Below are 20,000 nucleotides of genomic sequence, written 5' to 3'. Positions count from 1 at the left end.
AGAGAGGAGGGGGAGAGAAGAGGGGGGGGAGAGGAGAGGGGGAGAGAGGAGGGGGTGACATTGTGTGTACTCTGTATATAATCAGATGTGGATATTATGTTGGATACATGTAAGTAGACATGAATTTGAACTGTAACAGTGAGTGGGTGTTAGTCTGTAATGGCTGCTGTTCTTCTCTCATTTCCTCTTCCATTAAAACCTGTCTTGACCTGTCTTGACCTGTCTTGACCTGTCTTGACTCTCTGTGACCTCCTTCCTTTGTGACAGATGAGTGTGGAGAGTGATGACACGCGAAGCACACGCACACGCTCCAAGGGAATCAGAGGTGAGTTCAGCTCTCATGCCACAGGGAGGCCTGACTATGAGGAGAGAGATTTTCTCCAATAGCCATAATGAAAACTTAATGATATTTCTAAAAACAATTAAGTCGCCTGAACGAAATGCAGTATTTTTAACTGATGTAGGTAGTTTTTCTTTTAATTATGATAACTTAACTGCAACAATTAATGCTGAAGTCTGCATGTAATTGTATATTTCTTCTGATCAGCGCAGAGCAATTTGACTGATCTAGGTGTCCTTGGCTGTGTGTGTGTGTGTGTGTGTGTGTGTGTGTGTGTGTGTGTGTGTGTGTGTGTGTGTGTGTGTGTGTGTGTGTGTGTGTGTGTGTGTGTGTGTGTGTGTGTGTGTGTGTGTGTGTGTGTGTGTGTGTGTGTGTGTGTGTGTGTGTGTGTGTGTGTGTGTGTGTGTGTGTGTGTGTGTGTACTGTATGTCTGTGTGTGTGTTCTGTTTGTTGTTGCCTGTGTGTGTAGGTCGTTCATTTTTCTCCCGATAATGAATGTATATTTCTGTATATTTCTATTTATTTCTGTATATGTTTTGTATTTTTGTATTTTGTTTTTTTCAAATGTCTGTATATTTCTGGTTATTTCTGTGAAGATCCTCCAGGGATTCTTATGCATTTGTGATGTATTGATTGTAACTAGTTCCTTCTGCAGTGCAGCTTTCAGCTGGTTCATCTTTGCTCGTCTCTTATTGGTTCTCTAGTTCCCACCGAGCTCATTGGACAAGAGCTGAGGTAAGCTCTGTACAATACTGCATCCTGTTTGTACGTTGTTCGTCTGTCCAGTGTGTATCTCGCTAAACGGAAACGTTATACTCTAGTCTTGTTTTGTCATACTGCACATGTCAGCCATACAGACTGCTTGTCACATGACGAGAATGATCATAACGCCCATAGTAACTTCGTGGTTTTACTTCCTGGTCCAAGTTTAACCCTTTTAATATACTGCGGTTAAACAGAAACCTCCTACTTCTTGTCCTTCTCCTCCTCTACTGAACCTCATCAGTCATGACCCAACCAACCATTCCCTGGGGAGCATGTCTATAAGATGTCTATAAGAGTAGAGATGAGAAAACCGACCTTTAAGAGGAGAAGAGAGGAGAGAACTCATCTACTGAACCTCATCAGTCATGACCAACATCGTCTCCTCTCCCAAAATAATAATTTGTCACACTTCACTCTTAAGCATTGATCAGGTCTCTGCTGCACTCCAAAGCCCCCTTAAGGTGCTGTAGAGGCTCCTGTCTCGTTTAAAAATGCAAATACAGCATTCTAATAAGTAATAATAACCTGTAGACAGTGAGGGCCACCTGTAGACTGTGAGGGCCACCTGTAGACTGTGAGGGCCACCTGTAGACTGTGAGGGCCACCTGTAGACTGTGAGGGCCACCTGTAGACTGTGAGGGCCACCTGTAGACTGTGAGGGCCACCTGTAGACTGTGAGGGCCACATGTAGACTGTGAGGGCCACATGTAGACTGTGAGGGCCACCTGTAGACTGTGAGGGCCACCTGTAGACTGTGAGGGCCACCTGTAGACTGTGAGGGCCACCTGTAGACTGTGAGGGCCACATGTAGACTGTGAGGGCCACCTGTAGACTGTGAGGGCCACCTGTAGACTGTGAGGGCCACCTGTAGACTGTGAGGGCCACATAGACTGTGAGGGCCACATGTAGACTGTGAGGGCCACCTGTAGACTGTGAGGGCCATCTGTAGACTGTGAGGGCCATCTATAGACTGTGAGGGCACCTGTAGACTGTGAGGGCCATCTATAGACTGTGAGGGCACCTGTAGACTGTGAGGGCCATCTATAGACTGTGAGGGCACCTGTAGACTGTGAGGGCCATCTATAGACTGTGAGGGCACCTGTAGACTGTGAGGCCCATCTATAGACTGTGAGGGCACCTGTAGACTGTGAGGGCCATCTATAGACTGTGAGGGCACCTGTAGACTGTGAGGGCCATCTATAGACTGTGAGGGCACCTGTAGACTGTGAGGGCCATCTATAGACTGTGAGGGCCACCTGTAGACTGTGAGGGCCATCTATAGACTGTGAGGGCACCTGTAGACTGTGAGGGCCATCTATAGACTGTGAGGGCACCTGTAGACTGTGAGGGCCATCTATAGACTGTGAGGGCACCTGTAGACTGTGAGGGCCATCTATAGATTGTGAGGGCACCTGTAGACTGTGAGGGCCATCTATAGACTGTGAGGGCACCTGTAGACTGTGAGGGCCATCTATAGACTGTGAGGGCACCTGTAGACTGTGAGGGCCATCTATAGACTGTGAGGGCACCTGTAGATGACTCCTGAGAGAGGGGAAATTAAGAAACGCCTGGCGTGATCTCTATCACATGAAATTGGATTGGCCAGCTTGATGGATGACACACTTGTTCTTGGTTACTACCACTTGTATTTCTGTGTGTGTGTGTGTGTGTGTGTGTGTGTGTGTGTGTGTGTGTGTGTGTGTGTGTGTGTGTGTGTGTGTGTGTGTGTGTGTGTGTGTGTGTGTGTGTGTGTGTGTGTGTGTGTGTGTGTGTGTGTGTGTGTGTGTGTGTGTGTGCGTCTGTGTGCGTGCGTGCGTGCGTGTGTGTGTGTGAGTGTGTCTGTGCGTGTGTGCGTGTGTGTGTGTGTCTGTGCGTGTGTGCGTGTGTGTGTGTGTCTGTGCGTGTGTGTGTGTGTGCGCGCTCGTGTGCGTGTGTGTGTGTGTGTGTCTGTGTATCTGTGTGTGTGCGTGTGTGCGTGTGTGCGTGTGTGCGTGTGTGTGTGTGTGTCTGTGCGTGTGTGCGTGTGTGTATGTGTGTGTCTGTGTGTCTGTGTGTGTGCGTGTGTGTGCGTGTGTGCGTGTGTGTGTGTGTGTGTGTGTGTGTGTGTGTGTGTGTGTGTGTGTGTGCATGCGTGCGTGCGTGCGTGTGTGTGTGTGTGTCTGTGCGTGTGTGCGTGTGTGTCTGTGCGTGTGTGCGTGTGTGTGTGTGTGTGTCTGTGCGTGTGTGCGTGTGTGCGTGTGTGTGTGTCTGTGCGTGTGTGTGTGTGTGCGCGCTCGTGTGCGCGCGCGTGTGTGTGTCTTTGTGTCTGTGTGTGTGCGTGTGTGCGTGTGTGCGTGTGTGCGTGTGTGTGTGTGTGTCTGTGCGTGTGTGTCTGTGTGTCTGTGTGTCTGTGTGCGTGCGTGTGTGCGTGTGTGTGTGTGTCTGTGCGTGTGTGCGTGTGTGTGTGTGTGTCTGTGCGTGTGTGTGTGTGTGTGTGCGTGTGTGTGTGCTGTGTGTCTGTATGCTCGTGAGCGTGTGCATGAATGTGTGTGTGTGTGTGTGTGTGTGTGTGTGTGTGTGTGTGTGTGTGTGTGTGTGTGTGTGTGTGTGTGTGTGTGTGTGTGTGTGTGTGTGTGTGTGTGTGTGTGTGTGTGTGTGTGTGTGTGTGTGTGTGTGTGTTATATTTATTATTTTTACTACACTTTTTATTATTTTCTTTCACCTGTTATATTATCATCAATTCTCCAAGGGACAAAATGTGTCAAATGTGAAAAGGTGTCTCTGACTCCATTCACCTGCCCCACCCCCTGGATGCTCTGGCCACATCAGTGGGAGATATTCACGACACAGAAGGTAGGGCAGCCAACCCCCTCAGTCCCCAGCCCTCCTGGGTCTCAGAACAACCCCCACCTACCCCCTCAGTCCACAGCCCTCCTGGGTCTCAGAACAACCCCCACCAACCGCCTCAGCTCCCAGGCCTCCTGGGTCTCAGAACAACCCCCACCCCCACCTACCCCATCAGCCCCCAGCCCTCCTGGGTCTCAGAACAACCCCCACCTACCCCCTCAGAACAACCCCCCACCCCCTACCCCTCAGCCCTCCTGAGTCTCAGAACAACCCCCACCCCCCCACCTCAGCCCCCAGCCCTCCTGGGTCTCAGCCCCCAGCCCCCAGTCCTCCTGGGTCTCAGAACAACCCCCACCCCCACCTACCCCCTCAGCCCCAGCCCTCCTGGGTCTCAGAACAACCCCCCCCCCCCACCTGTCCCCAGCCCTCCTGGGTCTCAGAACAACCCCCACCTACCCCCTCAGCCCCCAGTCCTCCTGGGTCTCAGAAAACCCCACCTACCCCCTCAGCCCCCAGCCCTCCTGGGTCTCAGAACAACCCCCCTGCCCCCAGCCCTCCTGGGTCTCAGAACAACCCCCACCTACCCCCTCCCCTCCTGTCCCCAGTCCTCCTGGGTCTCAGAACAACCCCCACCTAGCCCCTCAGCCCTCCCCAGAAAACCCCACCTACCCCCTCAGCCCTCCCTCAGCCCCTCAACCCTCCTGGGTCTCAGAACAACCCCCACCTACCCCTCAGCCCCCAGTCCTCCTGGGTCTCAGAACAACCCCCACCTACCCCCTCAGCCCCAGTCCTCCTGGGTCTCAGAACAACCCCACCTACCCCCTCAGTCCCCAGTCCTCATGGGTCTCAGAACAACCCCCACCTACCCCCTCAGCCCTCCTGGGTCTCAGAAAAACCACACCTACCCCCTCAGCCCTCCTGGGTCTCAGAAAAACCCCACCTACCCCCTCAACCCTCCTGGGTCTCATAAAAACCCCACCTACCCCCTCAACCCTCCTGGGTCTCAGAACAACCCTAATATGTCCCTGTCTGACACACTGTTCTACGCCGCTCCCTCTGTCTTACCAAGAAGACCCCTGTAGACCTGGGGCCGCTCCCTCTCCCTCTGTCTTACCAAGAAGACCCCTGTAGACCTGGGGCCGCTCCCTCTGTCTTACCAAGAAGACCCCTGTAGACCTGGGGCCGCTCCCTCTGTCTTACCAAGAAGACCCCTGTAGACCTGGGGCCGCTCCCTCTGTCTTACCAAGAAGACCCCTGTAGACCTGGGGCCGCTCCCTCTGTCTTACCAAGAAGACCCCTGTAGACCTGGGGCCGCTCGCTGCGTCGTGACTCCAGCTTATTGGAAATATATTACAAATTACATTTATTTACATGTGTATTCATTCAAGAACCAATTTCCAGATGAACCGTGTTTATAGATTCCCTCCACTCCCTCTGTTTTCTAGGCTTTATTGAATTTGATCCTCCACTGCCTCTCGTTGTGTGTTCATTAAAGTTCCAGTCAGTTGGCTGTGATTGGTTGTAATGTAAGAGCGAGAACAGATCTTTCCTCCAGGCATAGTGCTGTACACTCAGCATCCCTCCATTATTCATCTCAGATCTCCATGGCATTTTAACTCATTGATAGGCATGTTTGTATTATTGTTTGGTTTGTTTTTGTTTTGTTTTGTTATGCTTTGAGTTTCTACCTCTCCATAAGCTGTTTGATGCTCATGACTGAAGATGCACCCCTCGGGGTTCTCTTCCCCTCTCTCCCCCTCTCTCCCTCTCTTCCCAATGTCCCATTATCCCTCTCCCTGTCCCCCTCCCTTCCCAAACACCTCTCTCTCCCCAACACCCCTCCCCTCTCTCCCTCTCTCCCCCTTTCTCCCCAAACCCCTCTCCCTCTCCCCTCTCTTCCCAACACCCCCTCTCCCTCTCCCCTCTCTTCCCAACACCCCCTCTCCCTCCATCTCTCCCTCTCCCCCTCTCTTCCCAACACCCCCTCTCCCTCCATCTCTCCCTCTCCCCCTCTCTTCCCAACACCCCCTCTCCCTCTCCCCCTCTCCCCCTCTCTTCCCAACACCCCCTCTCCCTTTCTCCCTCTCCCCCTCTCTTCCAACACCCCCCCGCTCCCTTTCTCACTCTCTGCCCCTGTTCCCGTGCAGTGTGCTGGGCTGCCCATTGGTCAGGAAGAGACGTCTGGCGGATGCTGAGGCAGAGCAGGAGCAGCCATCTTCTAAAAGGAAGTCCCACCCTCTAAAGCTGGCCATGGATGAGGGCTTCAGCGTGGACAGTGATGGGAACAGCGAGGAGGAGGTGGAGGTGGGGGGAGGCCAGGGAGGAGGAGGTGGAGGGGGAGTCCAGGGAGGAGGAGGTGGAGGGGGAGGCCAGGGAGGAGGAGGTGGAGGGGAGGCCAGGGAGGAGGAAGAGAAGACAGAGGAACAACCACAGGCACAGCAAGAAGAAAAACCAGAGGACGAGCAGGAGGAAGAGGAGGAAGAAGAGGAGAACGTGACAGAGCAGAAAGAGGAGAGCATAGATTCAGATGAAGGTAGGTGCTGTACACTGTACTGTAAACACACACCACCATGACTCACAATGAACCAAGTGATCATGATGTGTGACTCATATTAACGGGCACTGTTTATTAATGATTATATCATTCGAATCATGACAAGGAGGGAGTGGATGACAGAGAGGATGATGGTAACTAAAAACCTCCCCTGTCCATTGCTGTTTCTAACTCACCGACGTGTCCTTGACTCTCCCACAGAAGAATGCATGATCATTGAGCCAGGATCCAGTAAAACAACATGTAAAGCTGAGGAGGGGGAATGGCCTAAGAGAGCGGACTACTCCAGCTACCATCAGATCCTAGCCAACTCTCTACTGTACCTGGGCAGGGTCCCCGACACCGCAGAGACCACCTCACAGGCGCACGTTACCATGGAGACAGAGAAGGATATCACAGCTGTGGAGCACGCCACTGTGGCAGTGGAACACCTAGTAGAGGAGGAGGAGGAGGAAGAGGAGGAAGAGGAGGAGGAGGAAGATGAGATTGAGGAGACTAGGGAGGCTGTGACACAGAGAACCTTTGAGCACCCGTATTTCACTGGAGACATTCACCAGCAGCAGGACAAGGCTGAGGAAGACGAGGAGGAGGAAGAGTATGAAGAGGACAGGAGAGAAGCAGAGCACCAGCCACAGGAGATCCTGGATGAAGAGGAGGAGGAAGATGACATTGAGGAGGTGGATGAGAGAGTGCACCATGTCGTCCTGCCCACCTCTAACTCCATTAGCAGCAATGCAACAGCTCAGGGACCAGCCACACAGGGGGACAGAACTACAGAGCACTACATGCCCAAAAGGACCAGCCTCCTCGAAAACTACAACACCCACAGGACCAGCCTCCTGGAGAACTACAACCCCCACAGGACCATTCCACTGGAGAACTACAATCCCCACAGAGTCAGCCCCTTACAGCACTACATCTCCCATAAGGCCTCAGCAGCCTCTGACATAATCGAGGTGCGCTCAGAGGATTCGGGGAAGGACTATGAAGATGAAGATGGTGATGAGGAGGAGGAGGAGGAGGAAGATGATAGTTTGTCTCAGAGGTGGACGGATGAGTCAGAAACGTATGATATGACCCGGGGAAATCTGGGGCTCCTGGAGCAAGCCATCGCCCTGAAGGCAGAACAGGTGAAAGGGCCTCACGACCTCCTCCTCCTCCGTCACCCCGCTGTCACCCCGGAGCTCCACCACCGCTATTTCGGCATGGACGACCGGCCCAAACACCTGAACGCCATGCGAAACAGCTGCTTCAGCAGCAAAGGTATGGATGCCGTTCCAATCTTTCAATCAATCAAATGCATTTTATAAAGCCATTTTTACACCAGCAGTTGTCACAAAGTGTTTTACAGATACCCAGCCTAAAACCCAGAGCGCTTTACAGATACCCAGCCTAAAACCCCAGAGAGCTTTACAGATACCCAGCCTAAAACCCCAGAGAGCTTTACAGATACCCAGCCTAAAACCCCAGAAAGCTTTACAGATACCCAGCCTAAAACCCCAGAGAGCTTTACAGATACCCAGCCTAAAACCCCAGAGAGCTTTACAGATACCCAGCCTAAAACCCCAGAAAGCTTTACAGATACCCAGCCTAAAACCCCAGAGAGCTTTACAGAGACCCAGGCTAAAACCCCAGAGAGCTTTACAGATATCCAGCCTAAAACCCCAGAAAGCTTTACAGATACCCAGCCTAAAACCCCAGAGAGCTTTACAGATACCCAGCCTAAAACCCCAGAGAGCTTTACAGATACCCAGCCTAAAACCCCAGAGAGCTTTACAGATACCCAGCCTAAAACCCCAGAGAGCTTTACAGATACCCAGCCTAAAACCCCAGAGAGCTTTACAGATACCCAGCCTAAAACCCCAGAGAGCTTTACAGATACCCAGCCTAAAACCCCAGAGAGCTTTATAGATACCCAGCCTAAAACCCCAGAGAGCTTTACGGATACCCAGCCTAAAACCCCAGAGAGCTTTACGGATACCCAGCCTAAAACCCCAAAGAGCTTTACGGATACCCAGCCTAAAACCCCAGAGAGCTTTATGGATACCCATCCTAAAACCCCAGAGAGCTTTCAAATAGAAACCCATTGGACCAGTCTCCCATATTACAATACTACAAATAGAAACAAATAGAAACAAATAGAAACAGACCACAGATACTCATCAGTGAGTTTAGAGAGAGAGAGAAAGAGAGAGAGAGAGAGAGACCACAGATACTCATCAGTGAGTTTAGAGAGAGAGAGAGAGAGAGAGAGAGAGAGAGAGAGAGAGAGAGAGAGAGAGAGAGAGAGAGAGAGAGGGGATGTCTGATTAAACACAGACATTACATATGCACATATGAGTGTGTAACACTGTTGGCTCTAGTAGTTCCTCCTCCATATTGAAATTGGTGCAGTGTTTATTAATGTGTTATTGTTTGGGCCTAGTTGTGTCCTGGCACCGTTCCCATTTGTCATGCCTCTGACACTAACAGGCCGTGCCTAGTGGGGCAGCCTGTCCCAGTTCTACCCTCCTGTGGCGATGCTCATGTTCTGCCCAGCACTAATTAGAAGGCGCATGTCTCGTTAACATTCAATTTGGAGGCCAATAGAGCATCGCTTTCCCACCTCTTCCCTCTTTCTCCCTCCAGCATAGTAATAGTGAACAGGGCTCCTCAGTTCTCTACTGTATACATTAATACTACCACTTATACAGTGTCCTTTTCACTCTTCAGTTTGACCTAATGAGTTCCCTGCTCCACACATACAAATCATCCACAAGACTATATACAATGAATTGTCTAATGTGTGCATTTTTTGTTTGATTCAATGTGTATTTCTTGTAGTGTGTTTGACAGTGCTTTCAGGCAGATGGTTAAGCAGCATTATGTTGTACATCTTCTAGCTGTCTCTACAGAGGGCAGCAGGCCAGAGAAGAGGGAGATCAAATGCCCCACCCCTGGCTGTGACGGGACTGGTCATGTTACTGGACTCTACCCCCACCACCGCAGCCTGTCTGGTTGTCCACACAAGGACAGGATCCCTCCTGAGAGTCAGTACCTATACCCAATACCTAGTAACCTACACCAATAACCTATATCCTATACCCAATACCAATATCCTATACCCAATACCTAGTAACCTATACCAATACCTATACCCAATACCAATAACCTATACCCAATACCCAGTAACTTATACCAATAAGCTACCCAATACCCAATACCATATTCCCTGTACCCAATACCAAATACTCTATACCAATAACCTATACCCATTGGGAAATAGCCTATACTCTGTATCCAGTAGTCTATACCCAATACTCTATACTTTATCCTCTATACCCAATACCCTATACTCTGTATCCAGTAGTCTATACCCAATACTACTTTATCCTCTATACCCAATACCCTATACTCTGTATCCAGTAGTGTCAGGACCCGGTTATGAACTCGGGTCTCCAGTGTGAGAAACAGTCACTTAGTAAACTGAGCCACTAATAGTTGGCAGAAGCCAGAAGATGAGGCAGACACAGCAGGACTTGAGACGGTGATTTATTAAAGAAAAAGATCTTCAGGCAAAAATATAAATCCACAACGTCAAAAGTAATTCCAAGAGAAAACAATGTATATCATCCAAGAGACAAGGAAAATCCACAACGTGGTAAGAACAGCAGGAAAAAACAAACCTCAAAAGAATAATCAAAAATAAACAAGAACAAAACCAGAGTAGCTCAAGAAAATCCAACTAGAGAAACAAAAGTTCACAGCATTGCTGGGGCTGGGTGCTAACATACAAACACAGAGCAAAGAACAGAGGAACACTAAGGGTTCAATACCCAATACCCAATACTCTATACCCCATAACCCAAAACTCTATACCCAATATCCCTTAACCCAATACCCAATACCCAATACTCTATACCCCATAACCCAAAACTCTATACCCAATATCCCTTAACCCAATACCCAATACTCTATACCCCATAACCCAAAACTCTATACCCAATATCCCTTAACCCAATACCCAATACTCTATACCCCATAACCCAAAACTCTATACCCAATATCCCTTAACCCAATACCCAATACTCTATACCCCATAACCCAAAACTCTATACCCAATATCCCTTAACCCAATGCCCAATACTCTATACCCCATAACCCAAAACTCTATACCCAATATCCCTTAACCCAATACCCAATACTCTATACCCCATAACCCAAAACTCTATACCCAATATCCCTTAACCCAATACCCAATACCCAATACTCTATACCCCATAACCCAAAACTCTATACCCAATATCCCTTAACCCAATACCCAATACCCAATACTCTATACCCCATAACCCAAAACTCTATACCCAATATCCCTTAACCCAATACCCAATACCCAATACTCTATACCCCATAACCCAAAACTCTATACCCAATATCCCTTAACCCAATACCCAATACCCAATACCCAATACTCTATACCCCATAACCCAAAACTCTATACCCAATATCCCTTAACCCAATACCCTATACCCTATACCCTATACACCATGCCATATACCCAATACCCTCTCCAAGTCACACAGGAAAAAACGCATTCTTGCATGTGACAGAGTAGAGAACGTGTTAATAATAATAATAATTGTAATAGTATTAATAATAGTAATAATATTAATAATAGTAATAATAATGGTGTTAATAATAGTAATACTAGTAATAATAGTAATAATAATATAATATAATAATAATGGTATTAATAATAGTAATAATATAATAATAATAATATAATAATAATAAAATAATAATATAATATAATAATAATGGTGTTAATAATAGTAATACTAGTAATAATAGTAATAATAATATAATATAATAATAATGGTATTAATAATAGTAATAATATAATAATAATAATAATAATATAATAATAATAAAATAATAATATAATATAATAATAATGGTGTTAATAATAGTAATACTAGTAATAATAGTAATAATAATATAATATAATAATAATGGTATTAATAATAGTAATAATATAATAATAATAAAATAATAATATTATATAATAATAATGGTATTAATAATAGTAATAATATAATAATAATAATAATATAATAATAATAATAATTGTAATAGTATTAATAATAGTAATAATATTAATAATAGTAATAATAATATAATAATAATGGCATTAATAATAGTAATAATATTAATAATAGTAATAATAATATAATATAATAATAATGGTATTAATAATAGTAATAATATAATAATAATAATAATAATAATAATAATATAATAATAAAATAATAATATAATATAATAATAATGGTATTAATAATAGTAATAATATAATAATAATAATAATAATAATATAATAATAATAAAATAATAATATAATATAATAATAATAATGGTATTAATAATAGTAATATAATAGTAATAATATTAATAATAGTAATAATAATATAATAATAATGGTATTAATAATAGTAATATAATAGTAATAATATTAATAATAGTAATAATAATATAATAATAATAATAATATAATAATAATATAATAATAATAATAATAATATAATAATAATATAATAATAATACTGGTATTAATAATAGTAATATAATAGTAATAATATTAATACTAGTAATAATAATATAATATAATAATAATGGTATTAATAATAGTAATAATAATATTATAATAATACTGGTATAATAATAATATAATAGTAATAATAATACTGGTATAATAATAATAACAATAATAATATTAATAATAATAGTAATAATAGTAATAATAATAATATTATAATCATAATAATAATCATAATAATAATATAATCATAATATTATAATCCCATAATAATATTATAATCATAATAATAATCATAATAATAATATAATCATAATATTATAATCCCATAATAATATTATAATCATAATAATAATCATAATAATCCTAGTCCTAATATTATAATCATAATAATATTATAATATACTAATATTAGTAATAATAATCATAATAATAATAATATAATCATAATATTATAATCCCATAATAATATTATAATCATAATCATAACCATAATATAATAGTAATAGTAATAATATAATCAAAATAATAATATTATAATTCTAATAATAATAGTAATAATAATAATATAATCATACTACTATTATAATAATAATCCCATAATAATAATATAATCATAATAATATAATAGTGATAGTAATAATAATATAATAATAATAGTAATAATAATAATATAATCATAATAATAGTAATAGTAATAGTAATAATAATATAATAATAATATAATAATACTAGTAATAATAATAATATAATCATACTACTATTATAATAATAATCCCATAATAATAATATAATCATAATAATAGTAATAGTAATAGTAATAATAATATAATAATAATATAATAATAATAATATAATCATAATAATAGTAATAGTAATAGTAATAATAATATAATAATAATATAATAATACTAGTAATAATAATAATACAATCATACTAATATTATAATAATAATCCCATAATAATAAATATAATCATAATAATCATAATAATATAATAGTAATATAATAGTAATAATAATATTATAATAATATAATAATACTAGTAATAATAATATAATCATAATATAATATAATAGTAATAATAATATAATCATAATATAATAGTAATAGTAATAATAATATAATCATAATATAATAGTAACAGTAATAGTAATAATAATAATATTATAATAATATAATAATACTTGTAATAATAATAATATAATCATAATTTAATATAATAGTAATAATAATATAATCATAATTTAATATAATAGTAATAATAATATAATCATAATATAATAGTAACAGTAATAGTAATATAATCATAATATAATAGTAACAGTAATAGTAATAATAATAATATTATAATAATATAATAATACTTGTAATAATAATAATACAATCATACTAATATTATAATAATAATCCCATAATAATAAATATAATCATAATAATCATAATAATATAATAGTAATATAATAGTAATAATAATATTATAATAATATAATAATACTAGTAATAATAATATAATCATAATATAATATAATAGTAATAATAATATAATCATAATATAATAGTAATAGTAATAATAATATAATCATAATATAATAGTAACAGTAATAGTAATAATAATAATATTATAATAATATAATAATACTTGTAATAATAATAATATAATCATAATTTAATATAATAGTAATAATAATATAATCATAATTTAATATAATAGTAATAATAATATAATCATAATATAATAGTAATAGTAATAATAATATAATCATAATTTAATATAATAGTAATAATAATATAATCATAATATAATAGTAATAGTAATAATAATATAATCATAATTTAATATAATAGTAATAATAATATAATCATAATATAATAGTAATAGTAATAATAATATAATAATACTAGTAATAATAATATAATCATAATTTAATAGTAATAGTAATAATAATTAATCATAATATAACAGTAATAATAATAATAATAATAATATAATAATAATAATAATAAAATAATAATAATATTATAATAAATGTTATAATATAATAATATAGTAATACTAATAATCATAATATTCTCCTGTGTATATGTCCTCTCCAGTCCTGGCCATGCATGAGAACGTGCTGAAGTGTCCTACTCCAGGCTGCACTGGACAGGGTCATGTTAACAGCAACCGTAACACCCACCGCAGGTACTCTACAATGTGTGTGTGTGTGTGTGTGTGTGTGTGTGTGTGTGTGTGTGTGTGTGTGTGTGTGTGTGTGTGTGTGTGTGTGTGTGTGTGTGTGTGTGTGTGTGTGTGTGTGTGTGTGTGTGTGTGTGTGTGTGTGTGTGTGTGTGTGTGTGTGTGTGTGTGTGTGTCACTCTAAATCAGTTTGACGTAGACATACATTGACAGCAGCCTGACTTCTCCTCAGCATTCACTCTCTCCTCTTATTGGTTATCCCAGTTTGTCAGGATGCCCCATCGCAGCCGCAGAGAAGCTGTCCAAGAGCCTCAACCTTGACAAGCAGCATCTCTCCCAGCCAATCAGAGAGCACCTCAAAGAAAGTCCCAACAACAATGACCGAGTCCTCAGGTAATGATTGGTCACCTCTCTCTCTCTCTCTGTATCTCTCGTTCTCTCTCTCTCTGTCTCTCTCTTGGTCTATCTCTCAATCTCTCTGTCTCTCTCTCGGTCTTTCTCTCTCTCTCTCTGTTTCTCTCTCTGTCTGTCTGTCTCTCTCTCGGTCTTTCTCTCTCTCTCTCTCTCTCTCTCTCTGTTTCTCTCTCTGTCTGTCTGCCTCTCTCTCTCCATATCTCTCTAGTGGGTACAGGCAGTTCACAGTAGAGGTCGGCCGATTATGATTTTTCAACGCCGATACCGATAACGATTTATTGGAGGACAAAGAAAGCCGATACCAATTAATCAACCAATTTTTAAAAATGTATTTGTAATAATGACAATTATAACAATACTGAATGAACGCTTATTTTAACTTAATATAATACATCAATAAAATCTATTTAGCCTCAAATAAATAATGAAACATTCAATTTGGTTTAAATAATGTAAAAACAAAGTGTTGGAGAATAAAGTAAAAGTGCAATATGTGCCATGTAAGAAAGCTAACGTTTAAGTTCCTTGCTCAGAACATGAGAACATATGAAAGCTGGTGGTTCCTTTTAACATGAGTCTTCAATATTCCCAGGTAAGAAGTTTTAGGTTGTAGTTATTATAGGAATTATAGGACTATTTCTCTCTATACCATTTGTATTTCATAAACCTTTGACTATTGGTTGTTCTTATAGGCACTATAGTATTGCCAGTGTAACAGTATAGCTTCCGTCCCTCTCCTCGCTCCTACCAGGGCTCGAACAGGAACACATCGACAACAGTCACCCTCGAAGCAGCGTTACCCATGCAGAGCAAGGGGAACAACTACTCCAAGTCTCAGAGCGAGTGACGTTTGAAACGCTATTAGTGCACCCTGCTACCTAGCTAGCCATTTCAACATCACATCGTTACACCAGCCTAATCTCAGGAGTTGATAGGCTTGAAGTCATAAACAGCAGAGCTGCTGGCAAAACACACGAAAATGCTGTTTGAATGAATGCTTATGAGCCTGTTGGTGCCTACCATCGCTCAGTCAGACTGCTCTATCAAATCATAGACTTAATTATAATATAATAACACACATAAATATGAGCCTTAGCTCATTAATATGGTCAAATCCGGAAACTATCATCTCGAAAACAAAATGTTTATTCTTTCAGTGAAATACGGAACCGTTCCGTATTTTATCTAACGGGTGGCATCCACAAGTCTAAATATTCCTGTTACATTGCATAACCTTCAATGTTATGTCATAATTACGTAAAATTCTGGCAAATTAGTTCGCAATGAGCCAGGCGGCCCAAACTGTTGCATATACCCTGACTCTGCATGCAATGAACGCAAGAGAAGTGACACAATTTCACCTGGTTAATATTGCCTGCTAACTTGGATTTCTTTTAGCTAAATATGCAGGTTTAAAAATATATACTTCTGTGTATTGATTTTAAGAAAGGCATTGGTGTTTATGGTTAGGTACACGTTGGCGCAACGACAGTCCTTTTTCGCGAATGCGCACTGCATCAATTATTTGCAACGCAGGACACGCTAGGATAAACTAGTAATATCATCAACCATGTGTAGTTATAACTAGTGATTATGATTGATGAAGTTTAATGCTAGCTAGCAACTTACCTTGGCTCCTTACTGCATTCGCGTAATAGGCAGGCTCCTCGTGAGGCAGGTAGTTAGAGCGTTGGACTAGTTAACCGTAAGGTTGAGCTGACAAGGTAAAAATCTGTCATTCTGCCCCTGAACAAGGCAGTTAACCCACCGTTCCTAGGCCGTCATTGAAAATAAGAATGTGTTCTTAACTGATTTGCCAAGTTAAATAAAGATTAAATAAAGGTGTAAAAAAAATAATAATAATAATTGGCATCCAAAAATGACCGATTTCCGATTGTTATGAAAACTTGAAATAGGCCCTAATTAATCGGCCATTCCGATGAATCGGTCGACTTCCAGTTCACAGAGACTTCATACAGTATCTGCAGTAACCTTGGCTGCTCAACACCACTTGTGTTGTTGTCAATTGCGAAACCCCGTGCGAAGTGTCAATCAGGACACCACAGTTTTAGCACTACTGCAATGATGTGTTTTTGTCATGTCATCCTCTATTCACCCTCATCATGCCAAAATAATTATAATTACTGTTAACGACCAGACAGCGGTATTATGCTAAGTACATGCTCCTTTCTTGGTATTTTCATTAATAATGCTGCCCGATAAGATCATTATGCGAGTTACAGGGCATTGCGAGGATAGGGGGGAAATAATTGCTTTCCTTGAGGAACCTCGTCTGTGGTCCGACAAAACAGACAAGCATTAAAATAAAACCTTGTTTTTCCCCCCGTATTGTCATTCAAATGAGCTGGTCTGTTATGTGTGCAGAGAACACACAAGAGATGGCTAAGTATGTCACATGATATCCTTTTAATAATGGAATCCACATTGAATAAAAAGAGAGAGAGGGTATCCCAGTGATCAATGGGCAGAAAGCACACCGCTCAGTTCACCACTGTCTGTCTATGAACACAACAGAAGCCATCTCCTCCCAGCCTGCCTGTGTGTCTGTGAACACAACAGAAGTCATCTCCTCCCAGCCTGCGTGTGTCTGTGAACACAACAGAAGTCATCTCCTCCCAGCCTGCCTGTCTGTCTGTGAATACAACAGAAGTCATCTCCTCCCAGCCTGCCTGTGTGTCTGTGAACACAACAGAAGTCATCTCCTCCCAGCCTGCCTGTGTGTCTGTGAACACAACAGAAGTCATCTCCTCCCAGCCTGCCTGTGTGTCTGTGAACACAACAGAAGTCATCTCCTCCCAGCCTGCCTGTCTGTCTGTGAATACAACAGAAGTCATCTCCTCCCAGCCTGCCTGTGTGTCTGTGAACACAACAGAAGTCATCTCCTCCCAGCCTGCCTGTGTGTCTGTGAACACAACAGAAGTCATCTCCTCCCAGCCTGCCTGTCTGTCTGTGAATACAACAGAAGGCATCTCCTCCCAGCCTGCCTGTGTGTCTGTGAACACAACAGAAGGCATCTCCTCCCAGCCTGCCTGTGTGTCTGTGAATACAACAGAAGGCATCTCCTCCCAGCCTGCCTGTGTGTCTGTGAACACAACAGAAGTCATCTACTCCCAGCCTGCCTGTGTGTCTGTGAGCCATGAGAGAGAGAGAGAGAGAGAGAGAGAGAGAGAGAGAGAGAGAGAGAGAGAGAGAGAGAGAGAGAGAGAGAGAGAGAGAGAGCGAGAGAGGGAGAGAGAGAGAGAGAGAAAGAAATAAAGAGAGAGAGAGAGAAATAAAGAGAGAGAGAGAGAAATAAATAAATAAAGAAGAGAGAGAGAGTGAGAGAGAGAGAGAGAGAGAGAGAGAGAGAGAGAGAGAGAGAGAGAGAGAGAGAGAGAGAGGGGCAGGATTAAAAGCTGTCTTATCAACAGAGTGGACATTTACATATTGTAGAGCATGGAATGTATGAGCTTTAAACCCTGTAGTTTTCATGGGGTGCCAGAGCTTTTGTCAGACCTGTTGGGGTTAACTCCACTGACACACGAGAGGGTCCTGAGAGGGGATAGTGTAGCCCACTGTTTTCCCTCTCCTTATCACCATAAACAACCCCATATCGCTGGTCACAGACAGTAGTCACAAGCCATCCTATCAGAGCTGCCCTTGGCTATGACATCACGGTTCAAACAGCGCTCTCTCTCTCTCTCTCTCTCTCACTCTCTCTCTCTCTCTCTCTCTCTCTCTCTCTCTCTCTCTCTCTCTCTCTCTCTCTCTCTCTCTCTCTCTCTCTCTCTCTCTCTCTCTCTCTCTCTCTCTCTCTCTCTCTCTCTCTCTCTCTTCTAGGCCCATGTGTTTTGTGAAGCAACTGGAGGTGCCTCATTATAGGCAGTACAGGCCCAACATGATACCCGCCACACCTCGTGCCAGCCTGGCCAAGGAGCTGGAGAAGTACTCCAAGGTCTCCTTTGATTATGCAAGCTTCGACTGTCAGGTGTTTGGAAAGCGTGTGCTTGCATCAAATATACCGACCAGTGAAACCTCACCCAAAGCCTTCAAATGTAAGGAAACGGGATGTTGTACTAACAGCCATATATACATAAATATATACAATACCAGTCAAAAGTTTGGACATACATACAGGACGAGATGATATATCTCTGTTTCTTTGCTCCTCAGCTAAAGTCTCGTCCCCAAAGTCTTCTTCTCCCAGCCTCAGCCTGCATGGAGGTTATGGAAAGACTGCCTCCTCTTCTGCCTACAACTACTCCCATGAAGCCCAGGCAGCCCACATGGCCGCTACAGCCATCCTCAACCTGTCCACGCGCTGCTGGGAGAGGCCTGAGAACCTGAGCACCAAGCACCAGGACCTGGCCAGCAAGGTAGATCCAGCCCCCCTCCACCCCCGAACACATGCAGGGCTAGGTAGGACTACTGTATCTTTACTGTAGCTACACCTCGATCATGTCTGTAATAAGATACACTTTACTGTACCTGGCCAGCTGAGTAGGCCTCCTATCACTATAGCAACCTCACTTCTATAACAACCTTCACTAGGTCAGCAAAGCACTGTACTGTAGACCTCCTATCACTATACCAACCTCACTATTTAAAAAAAAAAATTAAAACCTTTATTTAACCTTTATTTAACTAGGCAAGTCAGTTAAGAACAAATTCTTATTTTCAATGACAGCCTAGTGGGTTAACTGCCAGATTTGTACCTTATTAGCTCGGGATATGAACTTGCAACCTTTCGGTTACTAGTCTAACGCTCTAACCACTAGGCTACCCTGCCGCCCCACTAGGTCAGCAAAACACTGTACTGTAGATCTCCCATCATCTTTATAACACCTTTTTATATATATTTTTTTTAATTTGCACCTTTATTGAACTTTTTTTAACGTGGGCCCTGCTCTTTATCAAGATCACTCATGAATTTACTGCAGGTCTGATGGCATTACTGCAGGTTACCACAGGGGAGATGTGAGGAGCAGAATGTTTTACATAAAATATCTCGGTGGTCAAATTTAGAGTACATTTTAATGGTGAATGTACCAGATTAAAGGCATATTATTATTAAAATTAACTATTTGCGTTGTGAAAGTAATGTAAATGTGCTTATAATATGATTACTACTCCCAACTGTTATTACTTTTTTGAAGAAAAAAAATAAAAATATATATTTTTAAAAAATATATATATTTTGTGTACCACATGGAGTAACCCCGCTGACCACAGATTGAAAACCGCTGTCCTAGAGCCTACAGGTTGAAAACCGCTGTCCTAGACGCCTACAGGTTGAAAACCGCTGTCCTAGAGCCTACAGGTTGAAAACCGCTGTCCTAGATGC

At 41.7% G+C, this 20,000-nt stretch overlaps 2 protein-coding genes across 6 annotated transcripts in view; both read left to right on the top strand.

Moving 5' to 3' along the window:
• The window catches only part of LOC124018014 (myelin transcription factor 1-like), a 17,801-nt gene extending 11,174 nt beyond the window's left edge, over positions 1-6,627 (top strand). Inside the window, exons 3-6 of the mRNA XM_046333272.1 lie at positions 268-325; positions 1,045-1,075; positions 6,079-6,235; positions 6,592-6,627. Of these exons, the coding sequence (XP_046189228.1) occupies positions 268-325; positions 1,045-1,075; positions 6,079-6,235; positions 6,592-6,627 (282 nt within the window). The remainder of the gene's footprint in view (positions 1-267; positions 326-1,044; positions 1,076-6,078; positions 6,236-6,591) is intronic.
• Positions 6,330-20,000, top strand: part of LOC124032355 (myelin transcription factor 1-like) — a 35,564-nt gene continuing 21,893 nt past the window's right edge. For 4 of the 5 annotated variants that reach the window (XM_046344698.1, XM_046344696.1, XM_046344697.1 and 1 more), the window contains exons 1-7: positions 6,330-6,464; positions 6,687-7,748; positions 9,368-9,514; positions 14,158-14,248; positions 14,507-14,635; positions 18,497-18,711; positions 18,830-19,032. In XM_046344698.1, the coding sequence (XP_046200654.1) occupies positions 6,695-7,748; positions 9,368-9,514; positions 14,158-14,248; positions 14,507-14,635; positions 18,497-18,711; positions 18,830-19,032 (1,839 nt within the window). In that variant the 5' untranslated portion in view covers positions 6,330-6,464; positions 6,687-6,694. The remainder of the gene's footprint in view (positions 6,465-6,686; positions 7,749-9,367; positions 9,515-14,157; positions 14,249-14,506; positions 14,636-18,496; positions 18,712-18,829; positions 19,033-20,000) is intronic. The other variant, XM_046344695.1, reaches the window with a different exon arrangement.

The sequence above is a fragment of the Oncorhynchus gorbuscha genome, linkage group LG03, assembly GCF_021184085.1.
Source record: "Oncorhynchus gorbuscha isolate QuinsamMale2020 ecotype Even-year linkage group LG03, OgorEven_v1.0, whole genome shotgun sequence".
NCBI classification, from domain to species: Eukaryota; Metazoa; Chordata; class Actinopteri; order Salmoniformes; family Salmonidae; genus Oncorhynchus; species Oncorhynchus gorbuscha.
Note: the sequence above shows the minus strand (reverse complement) of the source record. Positions and strands in the feature narration are given on the sequence as shown.